At 35.2% G+C, this 20,732-nt stretch overlaps 1 protein-coding gene across 3 annotated transcripts in view; it reads right to left on the reverse strand.

The window, feature by feature from the left end:
- The window catches only part of FZD6 (frizzled class receptor 6), a 61,915-nt gene that overhangs the window by 22,396 nt on the left and 18,787 nt on the right, over positions 1-20,732 (reverse strand). For all 3 annotated transcript variants that reach the window (XM_074267663.1, XM_074267646.1, XM_074267654.1), the window contains exon 3: positions 3,132-3,328. In XM_074267663.1, the coding sequence (XP_074123764.1) occupies positions 3,132-3,328 (197 nt within the window). The remainder of the gene's footprint in view (positions 1-3,131; positions 3,329-20,732) is intronic.

Genomic DNA, 20,732 nt, shown 5'->3' on the forward strand with positions numbered 1-20,732 from the left:
AATTGTTTCCCATATCTCTTCTCCCTGATGCCCCCTCTTTCTCTCCCTTTTCAGTTTCCTTTTGCTATCTAGTGCATCCCAAGACATCACCATTCATCTTGACTTTGGTCTTGCCATTGGACTTCAATGACTGAAGGGGAATGTGAGCCTGCACAATTCTGCCTCACTTAAATTCAATTCATGAGCAAGTCAAAACTTCCCCCTTGTATTGTCACTGTTTCTCTGAGAACGAAGATGAACAACCACCACCTTCAACACCACCTCTCTACTGACCTCCAGGCTCATACTGCTTAAACTCAACACACCCCAACCTAAACTTGAGATCATTTCTTCAAACCTTATCCTATATGTGTGTGTTCATGAGATAGCTGTCTTCTATTTACAAGCTCCAACTTTAACATAACATCTACCCAAAACAAAATCAAATATCCTGCCAAAAAAGCAAAACTAAACAAACAAAAAAACAACCAATCCCCATATACCTAGAAGTGACATCTCATGAGAACACATTTGACTTAAAATCTTGTTAAATATTATTTCTCTGAATAGTTTAAATTTATAAGTAGCTATCACAACTTTCAAAAGAAAGTAAACTCACCTTATAAGAATGAACATATTCTTAAGAAATTTATTACTACATTTTAGAAGAAAAATTGCAGACATCAATTTATAAAATTTAATTTAATATGCAATTTAATTATTTTAAGACAAAACACCTATTTATACCTCAAACAACTAAGTGCTCAGGGAACTAAGTGAACTAAAATTACACCTGTATACACACATGCATATAACACATACATATATCACATATATTCTACACACATACATACATTATCTCTATTCCCTTGCTTTCTCCTCTTGGCCTCTCCCTGGACTGAGACTGTTTTAGAACCCATTTCAGAGAGCTTACTGCCACTTATAGCTTCCTATTTTGGAGGTGTTATATCACTTTGTCTTCCTCCTTTTCTAGGCTGCTTGATTACTCAGAGGGTTTGAATATGATGATATGTAAGTGAACAATTTGATTCCTTCTGCTGAGATGAAGACCACCAAGCCTTATTCTCTGGCTGGTCACAGTCTCCTGTGTTTCAGTAGGCTAGTCTTACTTATCATCTGCCTTGTCTTTCTTTACTATAGTCTTTCACACAGTCACCTTAATTTCTTAAGTAATCTAACCTAAGGATCTCTAAAGCCTTGTCTTTTGTCCAACCATTGCACCTTTAGGACTTACATGACTTTCCATCTGCCTTGCCACTAAATTTTGTTTCATGGACCTCTCCAAATTAGAGTGAAATCCTTATTTTAAATTGCATCCTACTGCTTAGCACAGGGATCGACACTTAGTAAGAGCTGAATGTTTTTCATTTATTCATGTCCAATTTGAAGATTAAAAACCTGAAATTTATCTAAAATCAATTCACAATACATTATTTTAAGTTCTTTCCTCATTTTTCTCCCCATGACTGAAAGTCTTATGTTAAAGATCTACTTTTATATGAAACATTATGGTTCTTTTATTTGTTTTGCAAAAGAAATAGGACCCACATTTTTTATTGTTGTTTTTGTGGCAACTGAAAAACTGGATTTGCATCTTATTTCTTCTATATACTAATAAGTCTCACATCACATAATCTTTCTGGATTTCAGTTTTCTCACCTGTAAAAGGCTACTGGATTAGATGATTTCTAAGCCCTTCTAATTCTAACATACAATGGTTCTATAATATTAGTGTATCAAGCAATGTGATTTTTAAAAATCTATTTTTGTTCCATTTTTGATAATCAAGTCCTTAAGACTACTTTAGAATACCACTGACTGTCTAATATGGTGTCATAGTATGTGCTCCTAAGACACAACAGGTCTGTTTGCGAAACAAAGAATCTTTGAATTTGAAAGGAGCTCAGAGATTACAGCCATAATCAGTCACTTTGATGGCAATCCTGAAAAGGAGCTTTTCAGGATTTCTTAGGCAGACTGTTTCACTTTTGGAAAGTTCTAACTGTTAGGAAGTCATTCATTACATTGAAACTAAATCTTCATCTTTGTAATTTTCATCCACTGCTCTTGGTTCTCTTGATACGAGAGTAAAATTTAAGTTTAATTTGAATATAAATTTCTGAACTGGATATATAGACCTATTTAGGAAGCTGATATATCTCAAAATATTTCACTGTGTCATTCAATAATTTATTATATATTTAAAATATAATTTTGTAAAATGAGTAAAAAAAAAAAAGTTGCAGTTATCAAAAAGTATTTAAGTGACTGTAAATGGTATCGTTCTAAATGTCCAAAGACAAAAATTCAATACAAGATCTAGAAATCAAGTGACACATTCCCTTAAACAGGACATGTTTTTCATATCTTCATTTTTATGAGATATGGTCAAATATTAAAAATTATGTGTACTTGCTTTAGTGATTCCAAACTTTGGTTTGGAGAAACTGGAAGATATCATCAATTATATTCAAAAAGATATAGGTATACTACATAAGTCTTAAACACATTTCATTTATTTTAAGAGAAAATGAATCATAAAAGTAATATGAAGAATTTTGTAGTAGGTTGTATATATATGTTGAAAGGGAACATGCAGTATACCAAAATCAAATAATTCAGTATCAAAACTGCAAAATTTTATTAAGGTTAACCTTAAAATTAATTTATTTACCTTAAAATTCAGTAACCACAGACCAAAAAACTAAGCAAATATGCAAAATAAAATCCATAAAACCCTTTTTTATATTGCATGAAACAAAAAGTAGAAAGACTCTAATAAATAACAAGAAAAATGTATTTGCTCTTGCTTCCTTTTGAGACTCCTTTAGTTCAGACTCTGATTTTACTCTCCCCTTTTTTTCCCTATAACTCTGTCCATATTCCACAAGTTGCTATTCTATAATAGAGCAAGAAATTATCTTAAGAATGAATATCTAATTAATTATCTAAATGGTCAAATATAAACAATGTAAAATACTGGACATCAGCTTTTGGACAAGTAAAAATAATAGAGATACAATCTAGCTTTTCTTCATTTATATAATTAACCTGTCACAAACCTTCAGTTCAGTTAGGGTTAGTCATTAGCATTAAAATACAGTACTTATCAGTTAAAAATAACACCCTACCTGCTGCATTCAAGTTCTTCAGGCCACGTGATCCCAAAAGTATCAATTAATTGTTTACAATCAGAGTATACTCTCTCACAAAATTTTCGACAAGGAGGAACCACATGAATTTGCTCAGTACAGGCTGGCACAAAAGCATTACAGAGGAAAATGTCAACTTCTGGAGAACAATGCAGATTTGCTAGAGGGAGAAAAGGCTTTCAACAAAAATAAAAAGATCTAGTTAGAAATTTTTTTAAAGATACACTTAATATTGTTTAAAGCAATCTTTAACTTTTCCTCTTCAACTTTTCTTCTCTATGTAACTGTATTTTAGAGATGACACATTTGCTTAACTCTCCTTTAAGTTCAATAACTACTTTGTATAATTGCTTGCACAAATGGAACATTTTGTTATTTTTCAGCCAGCCACTCTATTCTTGCTGAGAAAAAAAAAAAGAAAAAAAATGTACAATGAACTATTTATTTTGAAATGTATAAAGAAGAGGGAAAACAGAGGGCTGAAAAATCTATCTTTGGATGGGTTGAAGTAGGTGTATTCTGCTTGAAAATGAAAAAAATTAGGGAGAATGGGGCAGATGTTGCAATTATTTGAAGAGTGGTCAAGCTAAAAGCAGTAGTTCAGGTTTCTTTACATTAGTTCTAGACTTTAATGTAATTCAAAGAATAATCATTAAACAGGCACTCATAGATAATAGGTTTAAAAGATATATAAGATATCTAACTTGGTCCTTATTGAAAGTTTACAATCTAGTTCGTTAAAAACTTTCCCATAAATTCAGTGAGGTAAAGCAGACTTGCCCCATACTCTACTATGATTTATTCTACAAATAGTAGGGTAGTAATAAAACAAGAAAAAGAAATCAAAGGCATAAAAATCAGTAAAGAAAAAACAAGATTATAGCTATTTTTAGATGACTTGATGGCCTAATCTGAAAAAAAAAAAAAAAAAAAACTCCAGGAAATCAGGAGAAATAGATTAATAATAATAATAAATAGCTATTTAACATTTACATAGCACTTTAAGTTGTATAAAGTTCTTATCTCATTTGACCCTAACAACAATTCTGGGATAGAGGTGATATCATTATTCCCAGATTTATAGATAAGGAAACTGAGGATGACACTGATAAAATGACTTTGCCCAGAGATCAGAGAAGATGATACTTAAATTGCTAGCCTGGATGGCTGGAAGGATAGTGATATTTTTGACAATAACAGAAAAATTGTTACATTATAGTCAGGACATATGTATATATAAAAGCACCCTTTGAAAAGCCTATATCCCATTATATTGATGTAGAGAAATGACTGAAAAATCCCAAATGCTATCTTCATGTAAATTCTTATTCTCTCTTACAACACAACTGGATGTCAGGCTTGGTTGACACAGTATCTGCAAGGAGACTAACAAAGTGCTTTCACTACCTTCTTAGAGAGTTCCAATAGCAGCAGTTAGGAACCTCAATTCTGCTTTGAAGCACTAAACAATCTTTCATTAATCTCTAGAAAGGAAAATTTCTGATTTAATCTCTACTGGGGAAGGACTCTTGAATAGATTGGTAAATTTCAAGCTCTACTGAGTTCCCCCACAAATCAAACAAATTTGTGCTTCCGGGGGAACACATACTAATGAAAAAGCAAGAAAGCTTAGGGCAGAACAAGGGTGCTCCAGGCACAACCCAAGAAGATCAGAAAAAAGATGGTGGGGATCATTCCCAGTCTGGGGATTAACCAGTGTTACATACAAATACCTCTGGGCTAACTCTGAAGAAACACCAAGTGGGGAGCCCTTAAGCTAAATGGGTTTGGTTGGAGCCTCAACAAGAACCACAGAAACTTTTTCCTTTCATGCTGGGTGTGGAGATGGGGTCTCATTCCAGGAAGACTGAGGGCATCTCATCTAATTAGGAATGCCAGACCCAGCTATGGTGCAGGGACATGGCCCTGGGTGAGAAGCCAGCACACTTGTAAGTGCAGAAGTAGTGGGGCAGGGATACTGCTGACTGTAGCCACTTACAGAAATGGAGAGCATTTGGTTTGGGGTTCCAGGTCAGAGGAGAAAGCTGAAGTGAAGCCTCATCCCCCTATGTCACAATTAGAGATGCCTCTACTAATACCTCCTATGGCACAGTGGATAGAGCACCAGGCCTGAAGTTTAGGACCTGAGTTCAAATCTCATCTCAGACACTTAACACTTCTTGGCTATGTGACTCTAGGCAAGTCACTTAGCCCCAATTGCAGGAGGAGGAGGAGGAGGAGCAAGGAAAAAAGGAGGGAGGGAGAGGAATGAGAGGAGGAGGGGAAGGAGAAGGGGAAGAGAAGGAAGGGGGGAGGAGGAGAGGGAGGAAGAAGAGGAGGAGATCATCTTTGGTGTTCTGTGTGATCCTATTGTTCTTTGATACTTGAACTGCTTCTTTATGTGTTTGTGGCATTTTTCTTTGCTACAGACGCTCTAGAGATTAATTGTGATATTTATAGAACTTGTTGTTTTGGGGTTCCTTTCCATGGTAGATCAATAGATTATTTCTGACTTTATTTTGGCCTTCTAATAGATCTGGGCAGTTTTCATTTACAATTTCTTGAAATAGTATATTCATGGTTTTTTTGTTTGTTTTTGTTTTTTAAGTCATGATTTTCAGGAGGTCAAATGATTCTTAAATTATTTCTAACATTAGTTTTCTGGATTATTTTGTGATTCCAGATCTTGAAATTTCTTTTTTTCCTAATTTTTATTTTGTTCTAATATTTCTTGTTTCCTGGAGCCAATGATTTATGATTGGTGAGGTGGAAAGAAGAACAAGACTTTCCTCTGACCACATCTGTGACATGAGACCTTGCTGTTCCATTTCTTGCTGCTCATGTTCCCTGAGGAAAGCGGTGACAGATGTCCACTTGCACTATTGCAAATTAACTTCCATCCTCTGCTGTACCCACTAACCTGATCTCCTGTTTTCTGTAATATATTGAGGTTCTATTTGGGGGAGTGACTTTCCCTCTGATCTCAAACCTTTCATCTCCTGATGAGCCTGATCTCTAAAGGAAGAGGAAGAAGAAAGATGGTAGTAATGGGATTTCTAACTCCTGCAGCAAAGGATTTACTTCATTCTCCTGCTTCACTGTTTCTTGTCTAATGTCCAACCTTCAAGGACAGGAAAGATAAGAAGTGAAACAGGATGATCATTTGCCTTCTTTTTATTTCCTACTTTACTAGTATACCTTCTACCTTCTCTGGAAAGAGAATCTGTGCCTTCCACTCAATGATGAACATATAACCTACACATCTTAGTAATTATGATTATCCAAATCCTATTCTCCACTATTTAATTCCTTATTTCTATCCCCTCCTCAACCTCCCAAACCAGATTCTCAGCCAAATGCTATCTATCCCTTCCTTTGCCCTCTGGAATATATATTTCATAAGCAACAAACTCCTTTTCATCTAAGACCTTTTACTCTCCTGCTCCTTCCATCAAGATTTACCAAGACCCTGCTTCTCCTAATGAAACAGACTTCCTGATCACACTTTCCAATATTGACTGAATTTTACTCATTTCTCCTGGCTCACCCCTTTCTCCAAAACTCCTGCCATTTCCAGTTCTCTCCTTAACTCCAACATTCAGTAATCTTGCCTTTTTTAAGGTTCAAGTCAATCACATCATCCATCCAATCAAAATTCTTAGTTGTAGTTCACAGATCTCCAAGTCACTTCCTTTCCTTCCTCACAGATTTCAATACCTAGCTCACAATTTTTCTCTTTTCCTCAACCCTTGCCTTCATACTTGGGGACTTCATATAGTGACTCTCCTTCAAATAGCCCCACTTATTCCTAAACTCCCACTTGCTCATTTCTCATAACCTATTCTTCAACTCCCACACAAAGATGTTCATACCCATGATCTTGTAATTACCCATAAAAGCGTCCCCCCTCCTTGTTCAAGAATTCTTAAATTCTCTTAACTTACCATAATTTACTGGCTTTTTCACACCATCACCTTCAGTCTTTCTACTTCTCTATTTACTCCAAGTCCATTACCCCTGTAGCTTTCTCTTTTTTGCACCATTTGGTGAACAAATTCAACTCTACAAATTCTCTTGAGCCCTTGGCACTTTATCCAATTAATGACTGTGCCCTACCAAGACTCAGACTTAGATCACTTCCACCACTTAATAAACTTAATTCCTACATATGTGCTACTAAATAAAGGTGGGGAAAAACATGCAACTCTTCTGAATTTTTTTTTCTCTATAAATGTATGACAATCTCATTGTTTCTAGGCTATTCTTTTATAATTCCACCTATTTTCCACAGTAGCTTTCCAATCTTGTCATTCCTCCTCAAATCTCCATAGCTTCTCTTCTTCTTAGCTGAGAATCTTCCCTCATATTTTATACAACAAATTGAAAGCCATTTACCATGATCTCCATTTTTCTTTTTCTTCATCTAGTTATATCATTCAGATGGTTTGAATTCTAGTATTACTCCTTCCTTATACTCTTGTTTTCCACAAAGATGTGGCCCTACTCTTTACCAAGGCAAATTACCAGCCCAAGCAACTTTATTCTATCCTGTGTCCTTCAACAGATTGCTTCCTCTGTCATGCGGATTCTCTTACTTACCTTGAATCTCTTTCTGTCTACTTCTTCCCTACTGCTTAAAAACATGTTCTTATCATCTTAAAAAACTTTCACTTGATCCTTCAAATCCCATTAAATATCATTCTGCACCTCTTCTAAACCAATCAATAAACATTTATTAAGTACCTACCAACTTCCAGACAATATGCGAAGCACAGAGGAGACATAAAGAAGCAAAAGGTAGTTCCTACTCTCAAGAAGTTCACAATCTAATGAGGCAGAAAATAAACACATACAAAATATTTGCCAAAAAGCTCTGTGTGTGTGTGTGTGTGTGTGTGTGTGTGTGTGTGTGTGTATAGATAAATATATAGATAGGCAGATAAAAAAGGGAAATAATTAAGAGGAATGGCTTATAATTTACATAGATTAGGAAAGCCTTCCGGTAAAAGACAGGATTTTTTTAGTTGGGGTTTGGAGGAATTCAGGGAAACCAGTAGGCAGATGGGAGATAGAATAGTCAGACCTGTGATTTAGAAAAATCACTTTTGAGGATGAATGATGGAATGAAGTGGGGAAAGGCTGACCCATTAGCAGGCTATTACAATAATCCAGGTAGTGAGGTGAAGCAGACCTGTACAAGTTTCAGAGAAACAAGTATATTAAAAAAAAAAAAAAAAAAAACACTGCAAAGTGAAATCAACAAGCCTTGGCAACAAATTGGATATGGGAAATGAGAGATAGTGAGGAATGATTCCTAGGAGGCAACACTGAAAGACTAAGATGGTATTATTGTCCTCTACAGTAATAAGATAGGTAGGTGAAGTGGAGGTTTGGGGGTAAAAATAATGAATTCTCTTTTAGATATATTAAGTTTAAGACATCTACTGGACATTTAGTTTGAGATATGTGAAAGATGATTGGAGACGCAAAATGGGATACCAATAGAGAGGTGAAGGATAGATAGTAAATTTTAATATAATTGCATTTTTTTTTGTTGTAGTTTAGTTGTTTCAGTCATATAAAACACTTTGTCACCCTATTTGAGGATTTCTTGGCAAAGATAATGGAATACTTTGCCATTTCTTTTCCCAACTCATTTTATAGATGGGGAAACTGAAGCAAAAAAGTTTAAGTTACTTGCCCAGATCACACAGTTAGTAAATGTCCATGGACAGATTTAAATTCAGGAAAATGAATCTTCCTGATTTTAGGCCCAGCAGTCTATCCACTGCATTTTCCAGTAATGCTTGGCTCTTTATGACTCATCATAACATAAAGATGACAAGTAAATACATAAAAGCTGATGGGATTAAGGGAATTAGTAAAGAGAAAAAAAGAGACCAGATCCCAGGTGTATGGTAGCTATGACTAGGGAGCATGATCTGAATGAGAATCCAGAAAAGACTGAGAAGGAATGGTCAGACAGGAGTGAATGTTGTATCTTCGGTCCTTAGTGTCTAACTCCTAGGGAAAGTCATACACAATAAGTGTCGTATCTTCGGTCCTTAGTGTCTAACTCCTAGGGAAAGTCATACACAATAAGTGTCGTATCTTCGGTCCTTAGTGTCTAACTCCTAGGAAAGTCATACACAATAAGTGTCTCCACTTTCTACACGCTTACTCTTTTCTTAACCCCTTACAATCAGGCTTCCAACTTGATTCAACTCAAACTGCTTTCTCAAAGTTACCAATAGTCAGACTCCTAATTGCCAAATTATATTTTCTCACTCTTCATTCTTTGTGACCTTTGGGTAGCCTTTGACAGACACTGTTGATCACTCTCTTCTCCTTGAGTCTTTCTTCTCTTTAGTTTTTTTTTTTGTTTGTTTGTTTAAATACCATTATCTCCAGGTTCTCTTCCTACTTACCACATGTATGTGACTCCTTTCCTCTGATACTACCATTATACTGATGGAGGCACTCATCACTTTGAAATTGGACTAAAGTAACAGCCCACTTTTGGATCAAAACTCCCTTGCCTCAAGTCTCTCTCCCACCCAAACTATCCTCCATATAATAGCCCAAGTGAATTTCCTAAAGTGTTTCCCTTGTCATCCTGAGGGTGAAATATAAAATCAATGAAAAAGTAGCAGAAATACACATCTCTGAAATTTTCCTACTCAATTCTCTGTCTAGAACATGCTGCAGAATCAACACGAAGACAACAGTCATGTTTATAGAAACCAAAAGTTGCTGTAACTATCAGGTGCAATAGTGCCCTACTAAGTCCTTTTACCAGACAGCAGTGTCCATAGCTGCCTTTAGAAACTCCCAGAAGCATTTATTAAATCTGATGCCTTTATCCATAAGCAGATAAAACTGGTGAATTTGTCCAACCCTAGTGCTATCTAATACCAGTAGAAAGGGCTTTAAAAAAAAAAAAAAAAAAGTGAGTCAGGGCAAAAAAGAAAAGAATTTCAAGAAATAAGTCTATTGAGAGACTTGCTCAATTCCCTCTCATAAACTATTATAGTTAATTATATGTAAAAAAATCCAGAAAATGAAATGAAATTAAAGAATATTTATTAAAATATTTATATATATATATATATATATATAACATAATAAATAAAATAATATAAAATATCAATATGTGTATAATATAATGTTAAAACAAAATAAATAAATGAAAATATAATATGTATATAAGCAGAATAGAATACAGAGGTTTAAACAACTTAATATGAAAAATAGAAATGGGGGAAGGGTAACTACTCCAAATGAATTTACAAGTGAATTTTATGAAATTTCAAAATAACAATTCACACCTTTAAAAACTATTTGCAGATTGGAAACTAGTATGGCAGAATGTAGGCATAGACCCATACTTAACACTGGTATACCAAGATAAAGTTAAAATGGGTTCATGATCAAGACATTAAAAATGATACAATAAACAAACTAGAAGAACATAGGATAGTGTACCTTTCAGATTTGTGGAAGAGAAAGGAATTTGTGACCGAAGAAGAACTAGAGAGCATTATTGATCATAAAATAGATAATTTTGATTAAGTTTAAAAGTTTTTGTACAAACAAAACTAATGCAGACAAGATTAGAAGGGAAGCAATAAACTGGGAAAACATTTTTACATCCAAAGGATCTGATAAAGGCCTCATTTCTAAAATGTAAGGAGAATTGATTCAAACTTATAATAGCTCAAGTCATTCTCCAATTAATAAATGGTCAAAGGATATGAACAGACAATTTTCAGATGAAGAAATTGAAACTACTTGGTTGTTAAGGACCATGCCTAAGTGAAGGGACAGGTCAATTCTCCAAAAGTCTCCAAGAGCCTCCACAGCTGTGTGTTAGGATTACTAGGTGAGAACTCAGGTTGTCTGGACAATTACAAGGTGAGAACTCAGGTTGACTTGACAGTTCTCTGGCTCAGACCTTTGGTTTGGGCCTTTAAAGGGAGTTTACACCTTAGGAATTCTAAGAGAAGCAAGCTCATTGGTTGAAGTGGTTCTTCCCAGAAGCCCTTGCATTATCCCACACCCATTCTCTGGGAGGATAAAAAGAGGCAACATTGAGCCTGGAGAGCAGTCTGGACTGGGGAAGGACAAGAGCTGGAGGAGATTCAGAGCCAGGATTCAGGAAGAAGAAGAGGCTGGCTGGAAGCTCCAGAAGCCTCCCAAGAAACCTGCTCATAGAGGAAAAGATTATACAGAAAAGAAACCTCCTCCCAGAAAAGGATTACAACTGAGAGACGATCAGAACATTACAATTGGCGTCCACACGTGGGGCAAGGACTTTTGCTTATTCTGACAAGAGGAGCTAGACCAGACCTTCGCAATTTGGTGCCCGAACAGGGACAGACACGGTCCTGATTCCAGTGGAAATGCCTCCCATCCAGATCTCAGTCTCTCTGACCCAGAACCATGAGTAAGGAGGAAACTTTGTTAAAGATTAAGTGAGAGTGCTAATAGATAAATAAGGAACTTAACTTGTTAAGGGCTAAACCAGAAATCTCTTATAGCTGAAATGGGGCAGATGTTAGCTAAATACAATCCCTCGACCTCAGCCGACTCAACCCCAGCCCCAGAGGCAGCCTCAGCTCTAGCCCCATTCAGGAGTGGTACTATAGAGAGTATAATTAAGATAATTGAGAAGCAGAGTTTACTTGTAACCTGGGTACAGATTGCTAAACTCTTGGCTGCATTAAGACGCACATCCCCTTGGTTCTTAGAGGAAGAAAAGATAGATGTAGATAAATGGAAGCTAGTGGGATTTGAAATGAAAGAATTTCATGCAAAAAATGGGCCTCGTTCAATTTCTTTTTTTTTTATTAAAATGTTTTATTTTCAAAAAATATGCATGCATTATTTTTTAACATTGACAGTTGCATAACCTTGTGTTCCAAATTTTCCCCTCCTCCCCTCACCCTCTCTCCTAGATAGTAAGCAATCCAATATCCTCGTTCAATTTCTGCAGAAGTATTTTATATCTACAACATAGTTCAATTAGCCTTAAACTATCAAGCAAATTGTAGAAGGAAAAGTTTTTAAAATGAACAGAGGAGGAAGTGTGAGGAAAAAAGGAAAGATCAAGATCTTGCCCTAGAGCAAGAAGATTTAAATGAGGAATTAGGGTATGATTCTCTTGAAGAAGCTTCAACCCTGCCTAGAGAGCAGATTATTGACAGGCCCACATCAACTCCACCTTCAGAGGTGGAGGAAGAAGGAAGAGGGGAAGAGGCAGAAACACAAACAGAATTGCCTGTGAAGCAGCCTAAGCCTGTGACAAGATTAGAAAAAGCATTGGTTAAAGCTAAGAGAGAAGGACAGGATATAAGTGATTTTATACATGCATATCCTGTGATTGAAGAGATTGAATCTGTAGGTCAAAAAAGGAGAAGCTTTAGATTTGAATAAAATTAAGGATTTGAAAAAAGGTTGTACCCTTTATGGGGCTACATCAGCTTATGTTAAAATGTTACTAGATGGTTTGTCTTATGAAGTCCTAACCCCAAATGATTGGAAATCCATAGCAAGGACATGCCTGGAACCTGGAGAAAATTTATTATGGCTTGCGGAATTTCATGAATTATGTAAAATTCAAGTCAGATGCAATTTGGAAATAGGAGTTAACACACAACTCACTTTTGAGCACTTGGCTGGTGAAGGTCGGTATGGAGAGAATTCAGAACAGATTAATTATACCATGACAATATATGAGCAAATTGCTAAGGCTGCAATAAAAGCTTGGGGTGTCCTCCCTGGACAGAAAGATTGGGGAGAGGATTTTACTAAAATAGAGCAAGGTCCCAATGAACCTTTTGCAGATTTTGTGGGACGTTTGCAGACTGCTGTCAAAAGGACTATTGGAGAAAATGCAGCTACAGAAATAATGACCAGACATCTGGCTAAGGAAAATGCCAATGAGATTTGCAAAAGAATTATATGGGGATTAGACATAGATGTTCCTTTAGAGGAGATCATAAGACGTTGTGCTACAGTGGGAACAAATGCTTTTTTATACCCGGACAATGATGAACGTGGAAAAACAGGGTCCCTCCTGGCAAGGGCCTTCTAGAGAAACTCAGTGATGTTTTCAATGTGGAAAAATTGGACATCTAAGAGCTCAGTGTAGGTATGGAGATACAATGAGAAGACAGGGTGAGAGAAGACCTAAAACTCCATGTCCAAAATGCAACAGAGGACTCCATTGGGCATCAGAGTGTAGAATAATTCAGGGAAACAGGATGAGTGGCCCAGGTCCAGGGCCCCAGGCAAAAAAGACTTGGGGCATGATGGCAGCTGATGTTACACCCAAAGAACCTTTAGAAGGTCAGGACTCTGATTTGATCAACCAGCAGAAAAGCAATCACATGGCAGAAAGGGATTACCTGATAAATCAGCCAAAAGGCAATCAGATTGCAAAAATGGATTACACTTGGGGAGAATATAGGCCTTTTAAACCAATAGGGCTGTGTCCAGTGCAAACAGCTCTAATGTAATTGTCAGATGATGAGAAGAGATTTAGAAAGTGGTAAATAGAAGAAAATTAGATAGGTTAACTGCCTGGGAGAGAGGGTTTGCTTGTACTTTAACAGAGAGAAGAAAAACAGATGAAGAAGGAAATAGATGGGTGGCAACAAGCACCTGGAGAGAGACAGAAAAAGAGAATAACCTCAAAACAAAGGAGAAGATCTAAGAAACATCTCACACCGAAAGAGCATAGCTAATAAGAAGACTGTTAAAGAACTTCAAAACCAGCAGGAATCATTGGATTTCCTAACACAGGATGAGGCTAATGGACAATGGACTTATGGACATTTATAAATTCTCAATTTATGATTATTTGATCATGTTATTTGTTACATACATACTACATGTATTATGGTACTATGTTACTATGTTACTATGTGCTTACGTAATTTATGTAATTATATGTAATACCTCCCATATTGATAGATTTATGTTTCAAGGTCACGACTATCCTATGTTCTAAATCAAAAGAAAGGGGGAAGTGTTAGGATTACTAGGTGAGAATTCAGGTTGTCTGGACAATTACAAGGTGAGAACTCAGGTTGCCTTGACAGTTCTCTGGCTCAGACCTTTGGTTTGGGCATTTAAAGGGAGTTTACACCTTAGGAATTCTAAGAGAAGCAAGCTCATTGGTTGAAGTGGTTCTTCCCAGAAGCCCTTGCATTATCCCACACCCATTCTCTGGGAGGATAAAAAGAAGCAACATTGAGCCTGGAGAGCAGTCTGGACTGGGGAAGGACAAAGAGCTGGAGGAGATTCAGAGCCAGGATTCAGGAAGAAGAAGAGGCTGGCTGGAAGCTCCAGAAGCCTCCCAAGAAACCTGCTCATAGAGGAAAAGATTATACAGAAAAGAAACCTCCTCCCAGAAAAGGATTACAACTGAGAGACGATCAGAACATTACAGCTGTGAATAATTAAACTTGAAGGAGTTGCAAAGCAGCTTTGAAGATGTTCCTTATGGATTGAGAATGAAATAAATTGAAGGCAAGAGGGAAGAGGAGAGAGGTCAGAGGTCAGAGAACACAACTGCCTCTCTCACTCTCCTTATATCATCATCATGAAGAGATCCATTCTATAGATCTGAGTTAAACCTCCAGCAGCAGCTACTGGCAGGTGGCTTGGGAATCACAACAATTTGTAGCCATATGAAAAGGTGCTCCAAATTACTATTGATCAGAGAAATGCAAATTAAGACAACTTTAAGATACCACTACACACCTGTCATATTGGCTAAAATGACAGGAAACTATAATGATAAATGTTGGAGGGGATGTGGGAAAACTGGGACATTGATACATTGTTGGTGGAATTGTGAATGGATCCAACCATTCTGAAGAACAATTTGGAACTATGCTCAAAAAGTTATCAAACTGTGCAGAAAAGAGTGCTTGTAGTCAGATTCCTAGAAGGATTTATGAAAACAGCTACAGAAAACCTCGGTAGTTTGGGACAATGCACCTTCCACCCTGGAAATAGATTCCTACTTGAATAAAGAGTCAAAAGTACAGTAATAGACTAGGAAAATGAGTAGAAAACAAAAAAAAAATTCTAACCATTGAAAGTTATTATGATGACAAAGAGGATCAAAACATCCTCAAAAGATAACAAAGTTAAAGCTCCTATATCCAAAGCCTCCAAGAAAAATAGGAAGTGGGCTCAGGCCATGGAAAAATCTCAAAAAGGAGTTTGAAAATCAAGTAAATGAGATAGAGATAGAAAAAAAAATTTGGGAAATGATTGAGAGGTGCAAAAAAAAAGTACAAAAAGCTAATGAGAATAATGCCTTAAAAAGCAAAATTGGTCAGTTGGGAAAGGAGGTACAAAAACTCACTGAGGAAAATAATTTCTTAAAAATAGAATTCAGCAAATGAAAGAAAATGACTTTATAAAAAATCAAGGTATAATAAAGCAAAACCAAAAAATCAAAAAATAGGAAAAAAATATGAAACATCTCATTGGAAAAACAACTGATCTGAAAAATAAATCCAGGAGAAATAATTTTAAAATTATTGGTCTACTTGAAAGTGATGATCAAAAAAAGAGCCTGAACATCATCTTTCAGGAAATTATCAAAGAAGACTGTCCTGATATTCTAGAACCAGAGGGTAAAATAGAAATTGAAAGAATCCACCAATCACCTCCTGAAAGAGATCCCAAAATAAAAACTCCCAGAACTCCCAGGGCAAAGAGAAAATATTGCAAGTATCCAGAAAGAAACAATTCAAGTATAGTGGAGCTACAATCAGAATAACACAAGATCTAGCAGCTTCTACATCAAAGGACCAGAGAGTTTAGAATATGATATTCCAGAGAGCAATGGAGCCAGGATGCAACAACAAAAAAAAAAAATCACCCACGCAGCAAAACTGAATATAATCCCTCAGAAAAAAATGTGGTCATTGAGTGAAACTCAGGGTTTTCAAGCATTCATGATGAAAGGACCAAAGTTGAATAGAAAATTTGATTTTCAAATATAAGACACCAAAGAAGCACAAATCAGGAAACTGATATCACAAGAAATTTAATAAGGTTCATCTGTTTACATTCTACATGGGAGGATGATATTTGAAACTCATTATAATTCTCATTATTGTGACAGTTAGGAGGAGCATATATAGACAGAGGGGCACAAATGTGAACTGAATATGAAGGGATATCTTTTTTCTTTTTTAAAGTATGAAATTAAAGGGTGAGAGAGGAAATGTACTGGGAAAAGGAAAAAGTAGAATGGTGCAAATTATCTGTCATAAAAAGAGGCAAGAAAAAACTTTTAAAGTGAGGGGAAAGAGGAGGAGGAAAAGGGAAATGAACCTTACTCTTCTCAGAATTGGCTCAAATAGGAAATAACATATTCAATAGGAATGGAGGCGTCTACTTACCCTGCAGGAGAACAGGAGGGGAATGGGATATGAGAAATGGTGGGGGGGGGAGATAAAATAGAGGCATATGGGGGGGAAGTAGTAAAAAAAACACTTTTGAGGAGGGATAGGGCAAAAGGAGAGATAGAATAAATGGAGGAAAATACAATTAGTGATGGTAATTGTAAAAAGAAAATTGAAGCAAGTTTCTCTGAAGGAATATTATTATTCTCTGGAAAATCATGAGCAGGATGCTCTTAAGAGAAAATCCAAAAACCTGGAGAGTCCTCCATGAACAAAGTGAAATACTGTATATAAAGTAATAGCAATGTTCTGGGATGACCATATTTTGCATAATTTTCCATGTGGTTTCTTAAAAGTGGGTGGAAATAAGGGAGAGAGACTAGAACTCAAAAATCTTAAAAACAAATATAAAAAAATTGTTTTGAATGTAACTGGGAAAAAATACTAAATAAATAAAATTTTTAAAACTATTTGCAAAAATAGAATGCACATTAATATTTTCTGAGACAAACATAATTCCAATTCTCTAGTTTGGGGAACAAACTAGAGACAAAACAAGATTAGGAATAAAAAGACATTCTTTTATTATGATTAAAATAGTGTATCTAAAAACAAAACCTATAATTATTTGTTAGAAAAACATAACCTTTCCCAGGTAAAGCAAGAATGCCTATTGTGTCTCTACTTTTGTTAATAATCAGAGCTAAGCCAAAATGTAATTGGCTATTCAAGAAGTAGCAGTTTTGCTGTTCCTTGGAAATCTTCAAATAAAAGCTGTACAAGATAGATGGCCAAATGATCATTGAAGTCCAGTTTTGAAATTCTGTAATTATTTGCTTCTAGTTCTTAGATCATTGTTCATTTTCATATTATTTCTCTTGTTTATGTTTATTGTTAACTTTTTAAAAACTTTTCTGAGATGCTACAGCTAGTATCTCTCACATTGTCAAGCAAAAGCAGAGACCATTGGCATCCTTGCTTGAGTCTCTCCTAATATACCTGTAGATTTTCTGAATCCAAAAATAAGACTTCATTTAATCCTATTAAATTTCATCTTAATTGATTTGGCTCAATGTCCTAAACTTGATCAAGGGCTTTTTAGAATTCTAACTCTGCCATCCAGTATCCTAGCAATCTTTTCCAGTTTTATATTATCTGAAAATTTAATAAGCATGCTGTTTATCTTTTTATCCAAGTCAATATAAAGATTAAATAGTACAGATTCATATCTAATTCTAGATATTCCCCTGGCTATATCCTCATATGATCAGAGAAACTATGAAAAAATTAACTGAGATAATTAATAACCAGCAAAATGGCAGGATACCAAAAAAAACCCTACAAAACCACCAACTTTCTTGCATATTTGCTAAAAAAAAAAAAAAAAAAAAAAACCTTGAGAAAAAGATTGGAAAATAAGTTCTCTTTAAAATAATAACAAAATTTTAAATATTTTAAACCTAATTCTGAATTTAAAAATAAGTAAAAAAAAATCAATAAATAGAACATATCGTACCTAGAAATGAACACATAGGATATGACCTTTGTTCAACAACCCCATCATCACAAGTTACCAGGGAAAAGGTACTCTATTCAACAAGCCCTTGGTAAAACTTAAAGGACATTTAGTAAAAAAAAAAAAAAAAAAGATATTTATATCCCCACAGTTCAAAGTGGCCAGAGTAAAATCAGAAACTGTATATTTCAAAATTATGAAGGAATTAATTTGTAATAAAAAATAGAAACTGCCAAAAATGACAAAACAGGCAAGTTTCATAATAAAAATTTTAAAGTTTTACACAAAGAAAACTAATATATTTAGAATAAAAAAATAAACATTAGGAAAAAAAAGTTTTGACACTGATTATCTCTAATAAGAATATGATGTTCAAATAGAGAATTGACACATATCTATAAAATTAAAAGCATTCCCCAAAAGTTGTCACAAAGGTCATAACAACTTTACACAAAAAAAAATTCAAAAACATTTTTCAAAATTACTAATAAGGTAAATGCAATTAAGAGGATTCTGGAGAAATGATGGTATGTTAGGACCTAAAGAAGCCTAAAATGCTCCATAAATAGTTCATAAAAGCTCTAAAAATCCATCAGAAGGAAAATAGAAAAAAAAAATCTTAGAGAATTAGTTATAAATTCTTCTTTCCTATCCAGGATTACAAACATAGACTACCAGTACACTTGGAAGTCCAGAGCAAAGACAATAGATGGGTGGAGGCATAGTCTGAAGTAGAATGGCTCTATCAACTGATGCCAAGTAAAGTGCTCAGAACCAGGAGATCATTGTACACAGCAACAGCAAAATTATACAATCATCAACTGTGATGGCTGTGGCTCTTTTCAAAAATGAGATGATTTAGGCCAGTTCCAATGGTCGTGTGATGAAGGAAGTCATCTACACCCAGAGAGAGGATTATGGAAACTGAGTGGATCACAACATAGTATTTTCATTCTTTATTATTGTTTGCTTTCATTTATTTCTCATTTTTTTTCTTTTTGGTCTGATTTTTCTAGTGCAGCATGATATTTGTGGAAATATGTATAGAAGAACTGCACCTGTTTAACATATATATTGGATTACTTGCCATCTAGGGGAGTAGGGGAAAGGGAGGGAAAAATTTGGAACACAAGATCTTGCAAAGGTAAATGTTGAAAATTATTCACGTATGTGTTTTTAAAATAAAAAGCTTTAATAAAAGATAAAGAAAAAAATAATGGTTCTATCATGAAGACGAGGCCAGAATTGTGACCAAAACAAGGTAACTTGGGGCAAAATACAAGGCCAGATAAGTTTCAAGTGATCCTAAGAAATCAGAGATCTTAGTTACAGCAGGAGCCAGGGACATACTAGTATCCATTACATGAAAACTCAGGAGCCTCAGCCCGAGCAAGATTCAAGGACTTTGTATCCAGGCACCATTCCTGGAAGTCCTTGCCAAATCTACCAACTAGGCAACTTAGGCCTGAACCCCAGCAAGAGGACAGGTGAAAAAAATTCCTATGTAAAGCAGAGCATAATTAATTAGCCAGGAAATTTAAAATCAAGCAGGATCTATCAATATTATCCAGTACAGGAACAAGCACAAGCCAGCAATCCAAAAGTTAAGGTTGTAGACAAGAGTAAATAGAAGAGAATGTTCAATACAATGAAGAAATAAAATGAATTGAGAAACACTTAAGGATAAACCCAGAAGAGAATAACTCCTTAAGTCCAAATAGAATCTCAGAGCAAAGGAAGTCCAAACCATAAGGATTACAAAAGTACCTGGAAGAAATAAATAAGGGATAAAAAGTGTAATGATTATGGAGGGAATAATTACAGAGTATTCATATCTTAATGGTAAACCTTACCTAATAAGTCTACATTCTGAAAATTCAAAATAAAAAAATGAAAGAGGAAACATAAAAACAAAATAAAAATATTTTTTAAAAAAAGGCAAAGTACATATTGTAAAGCAACTGACCTGCAAAATTGCTGAAAAGCAGTTAATCTAAGAATCAAAAGATTATCTGAAAATCATAATTAAAAAAAAAATTCTGAATATACTATTTCAAGAAATGATGCAGTGGGGGAGGGAAGAAAAAAAAAAACTGTCCAAATCTCATAGAAGCAGAGAGCAAAGTGAAAACAGAAAGAATCTAATGATTATCTCCTAAAAGAAAACTCCCAGTAAAGTCATGTGACTTACCAGAGCTTTGAAAGCCATGAATATGGCTCATTAGTATATTCTAGGAACAATTCTCACAATATAAAAAAGGAAAAAAACAAAATCCTATCTTGAAAAGATAAAAGACTTAGGCATGAATAATCTATATAAGAAAACAAAATAGGCTCCTAAAGGAAGGGAAAAAAAATGGAACTTTGGTTAAATATGGTATTTCTATACTTGATAAAGAAAAAAAGAGGCCACTTTGAAATGCAAATACAGGGGACAACATGAAGAAAGAAACACACATTTTTGATCAATTAGATGGAGTGGAAGAAACAACTACCCTCTCAGAACTTTATAAAGATAATTATTGCTATTTAGTTGTTCAGTCTGACTTTTCTTGATCTCATGGACATGATACAATAGTCCCTTTTATTCTCCATTGTCTCCCAAAGCATGTTTGAGTTCATGTTCATTGC

The sequence above is a fragment of the Sminthopsis crassicaudata genome, chromosome 1 (assembly GCF_048593235.1).
Source record: "Sminthopsis crassicaudata isolate SCR6 chromosome 1, ASM4859323v1, whole genome shotgun sequence".
NCBI classification, from domain to species: domain Eukaryota; kingdom Metazoa; phylum Chordata; class Mammalia; order Dasyuromorphia; family Dasyuridae; genus Sminthopsis; species Sminthopsis crassicaudata.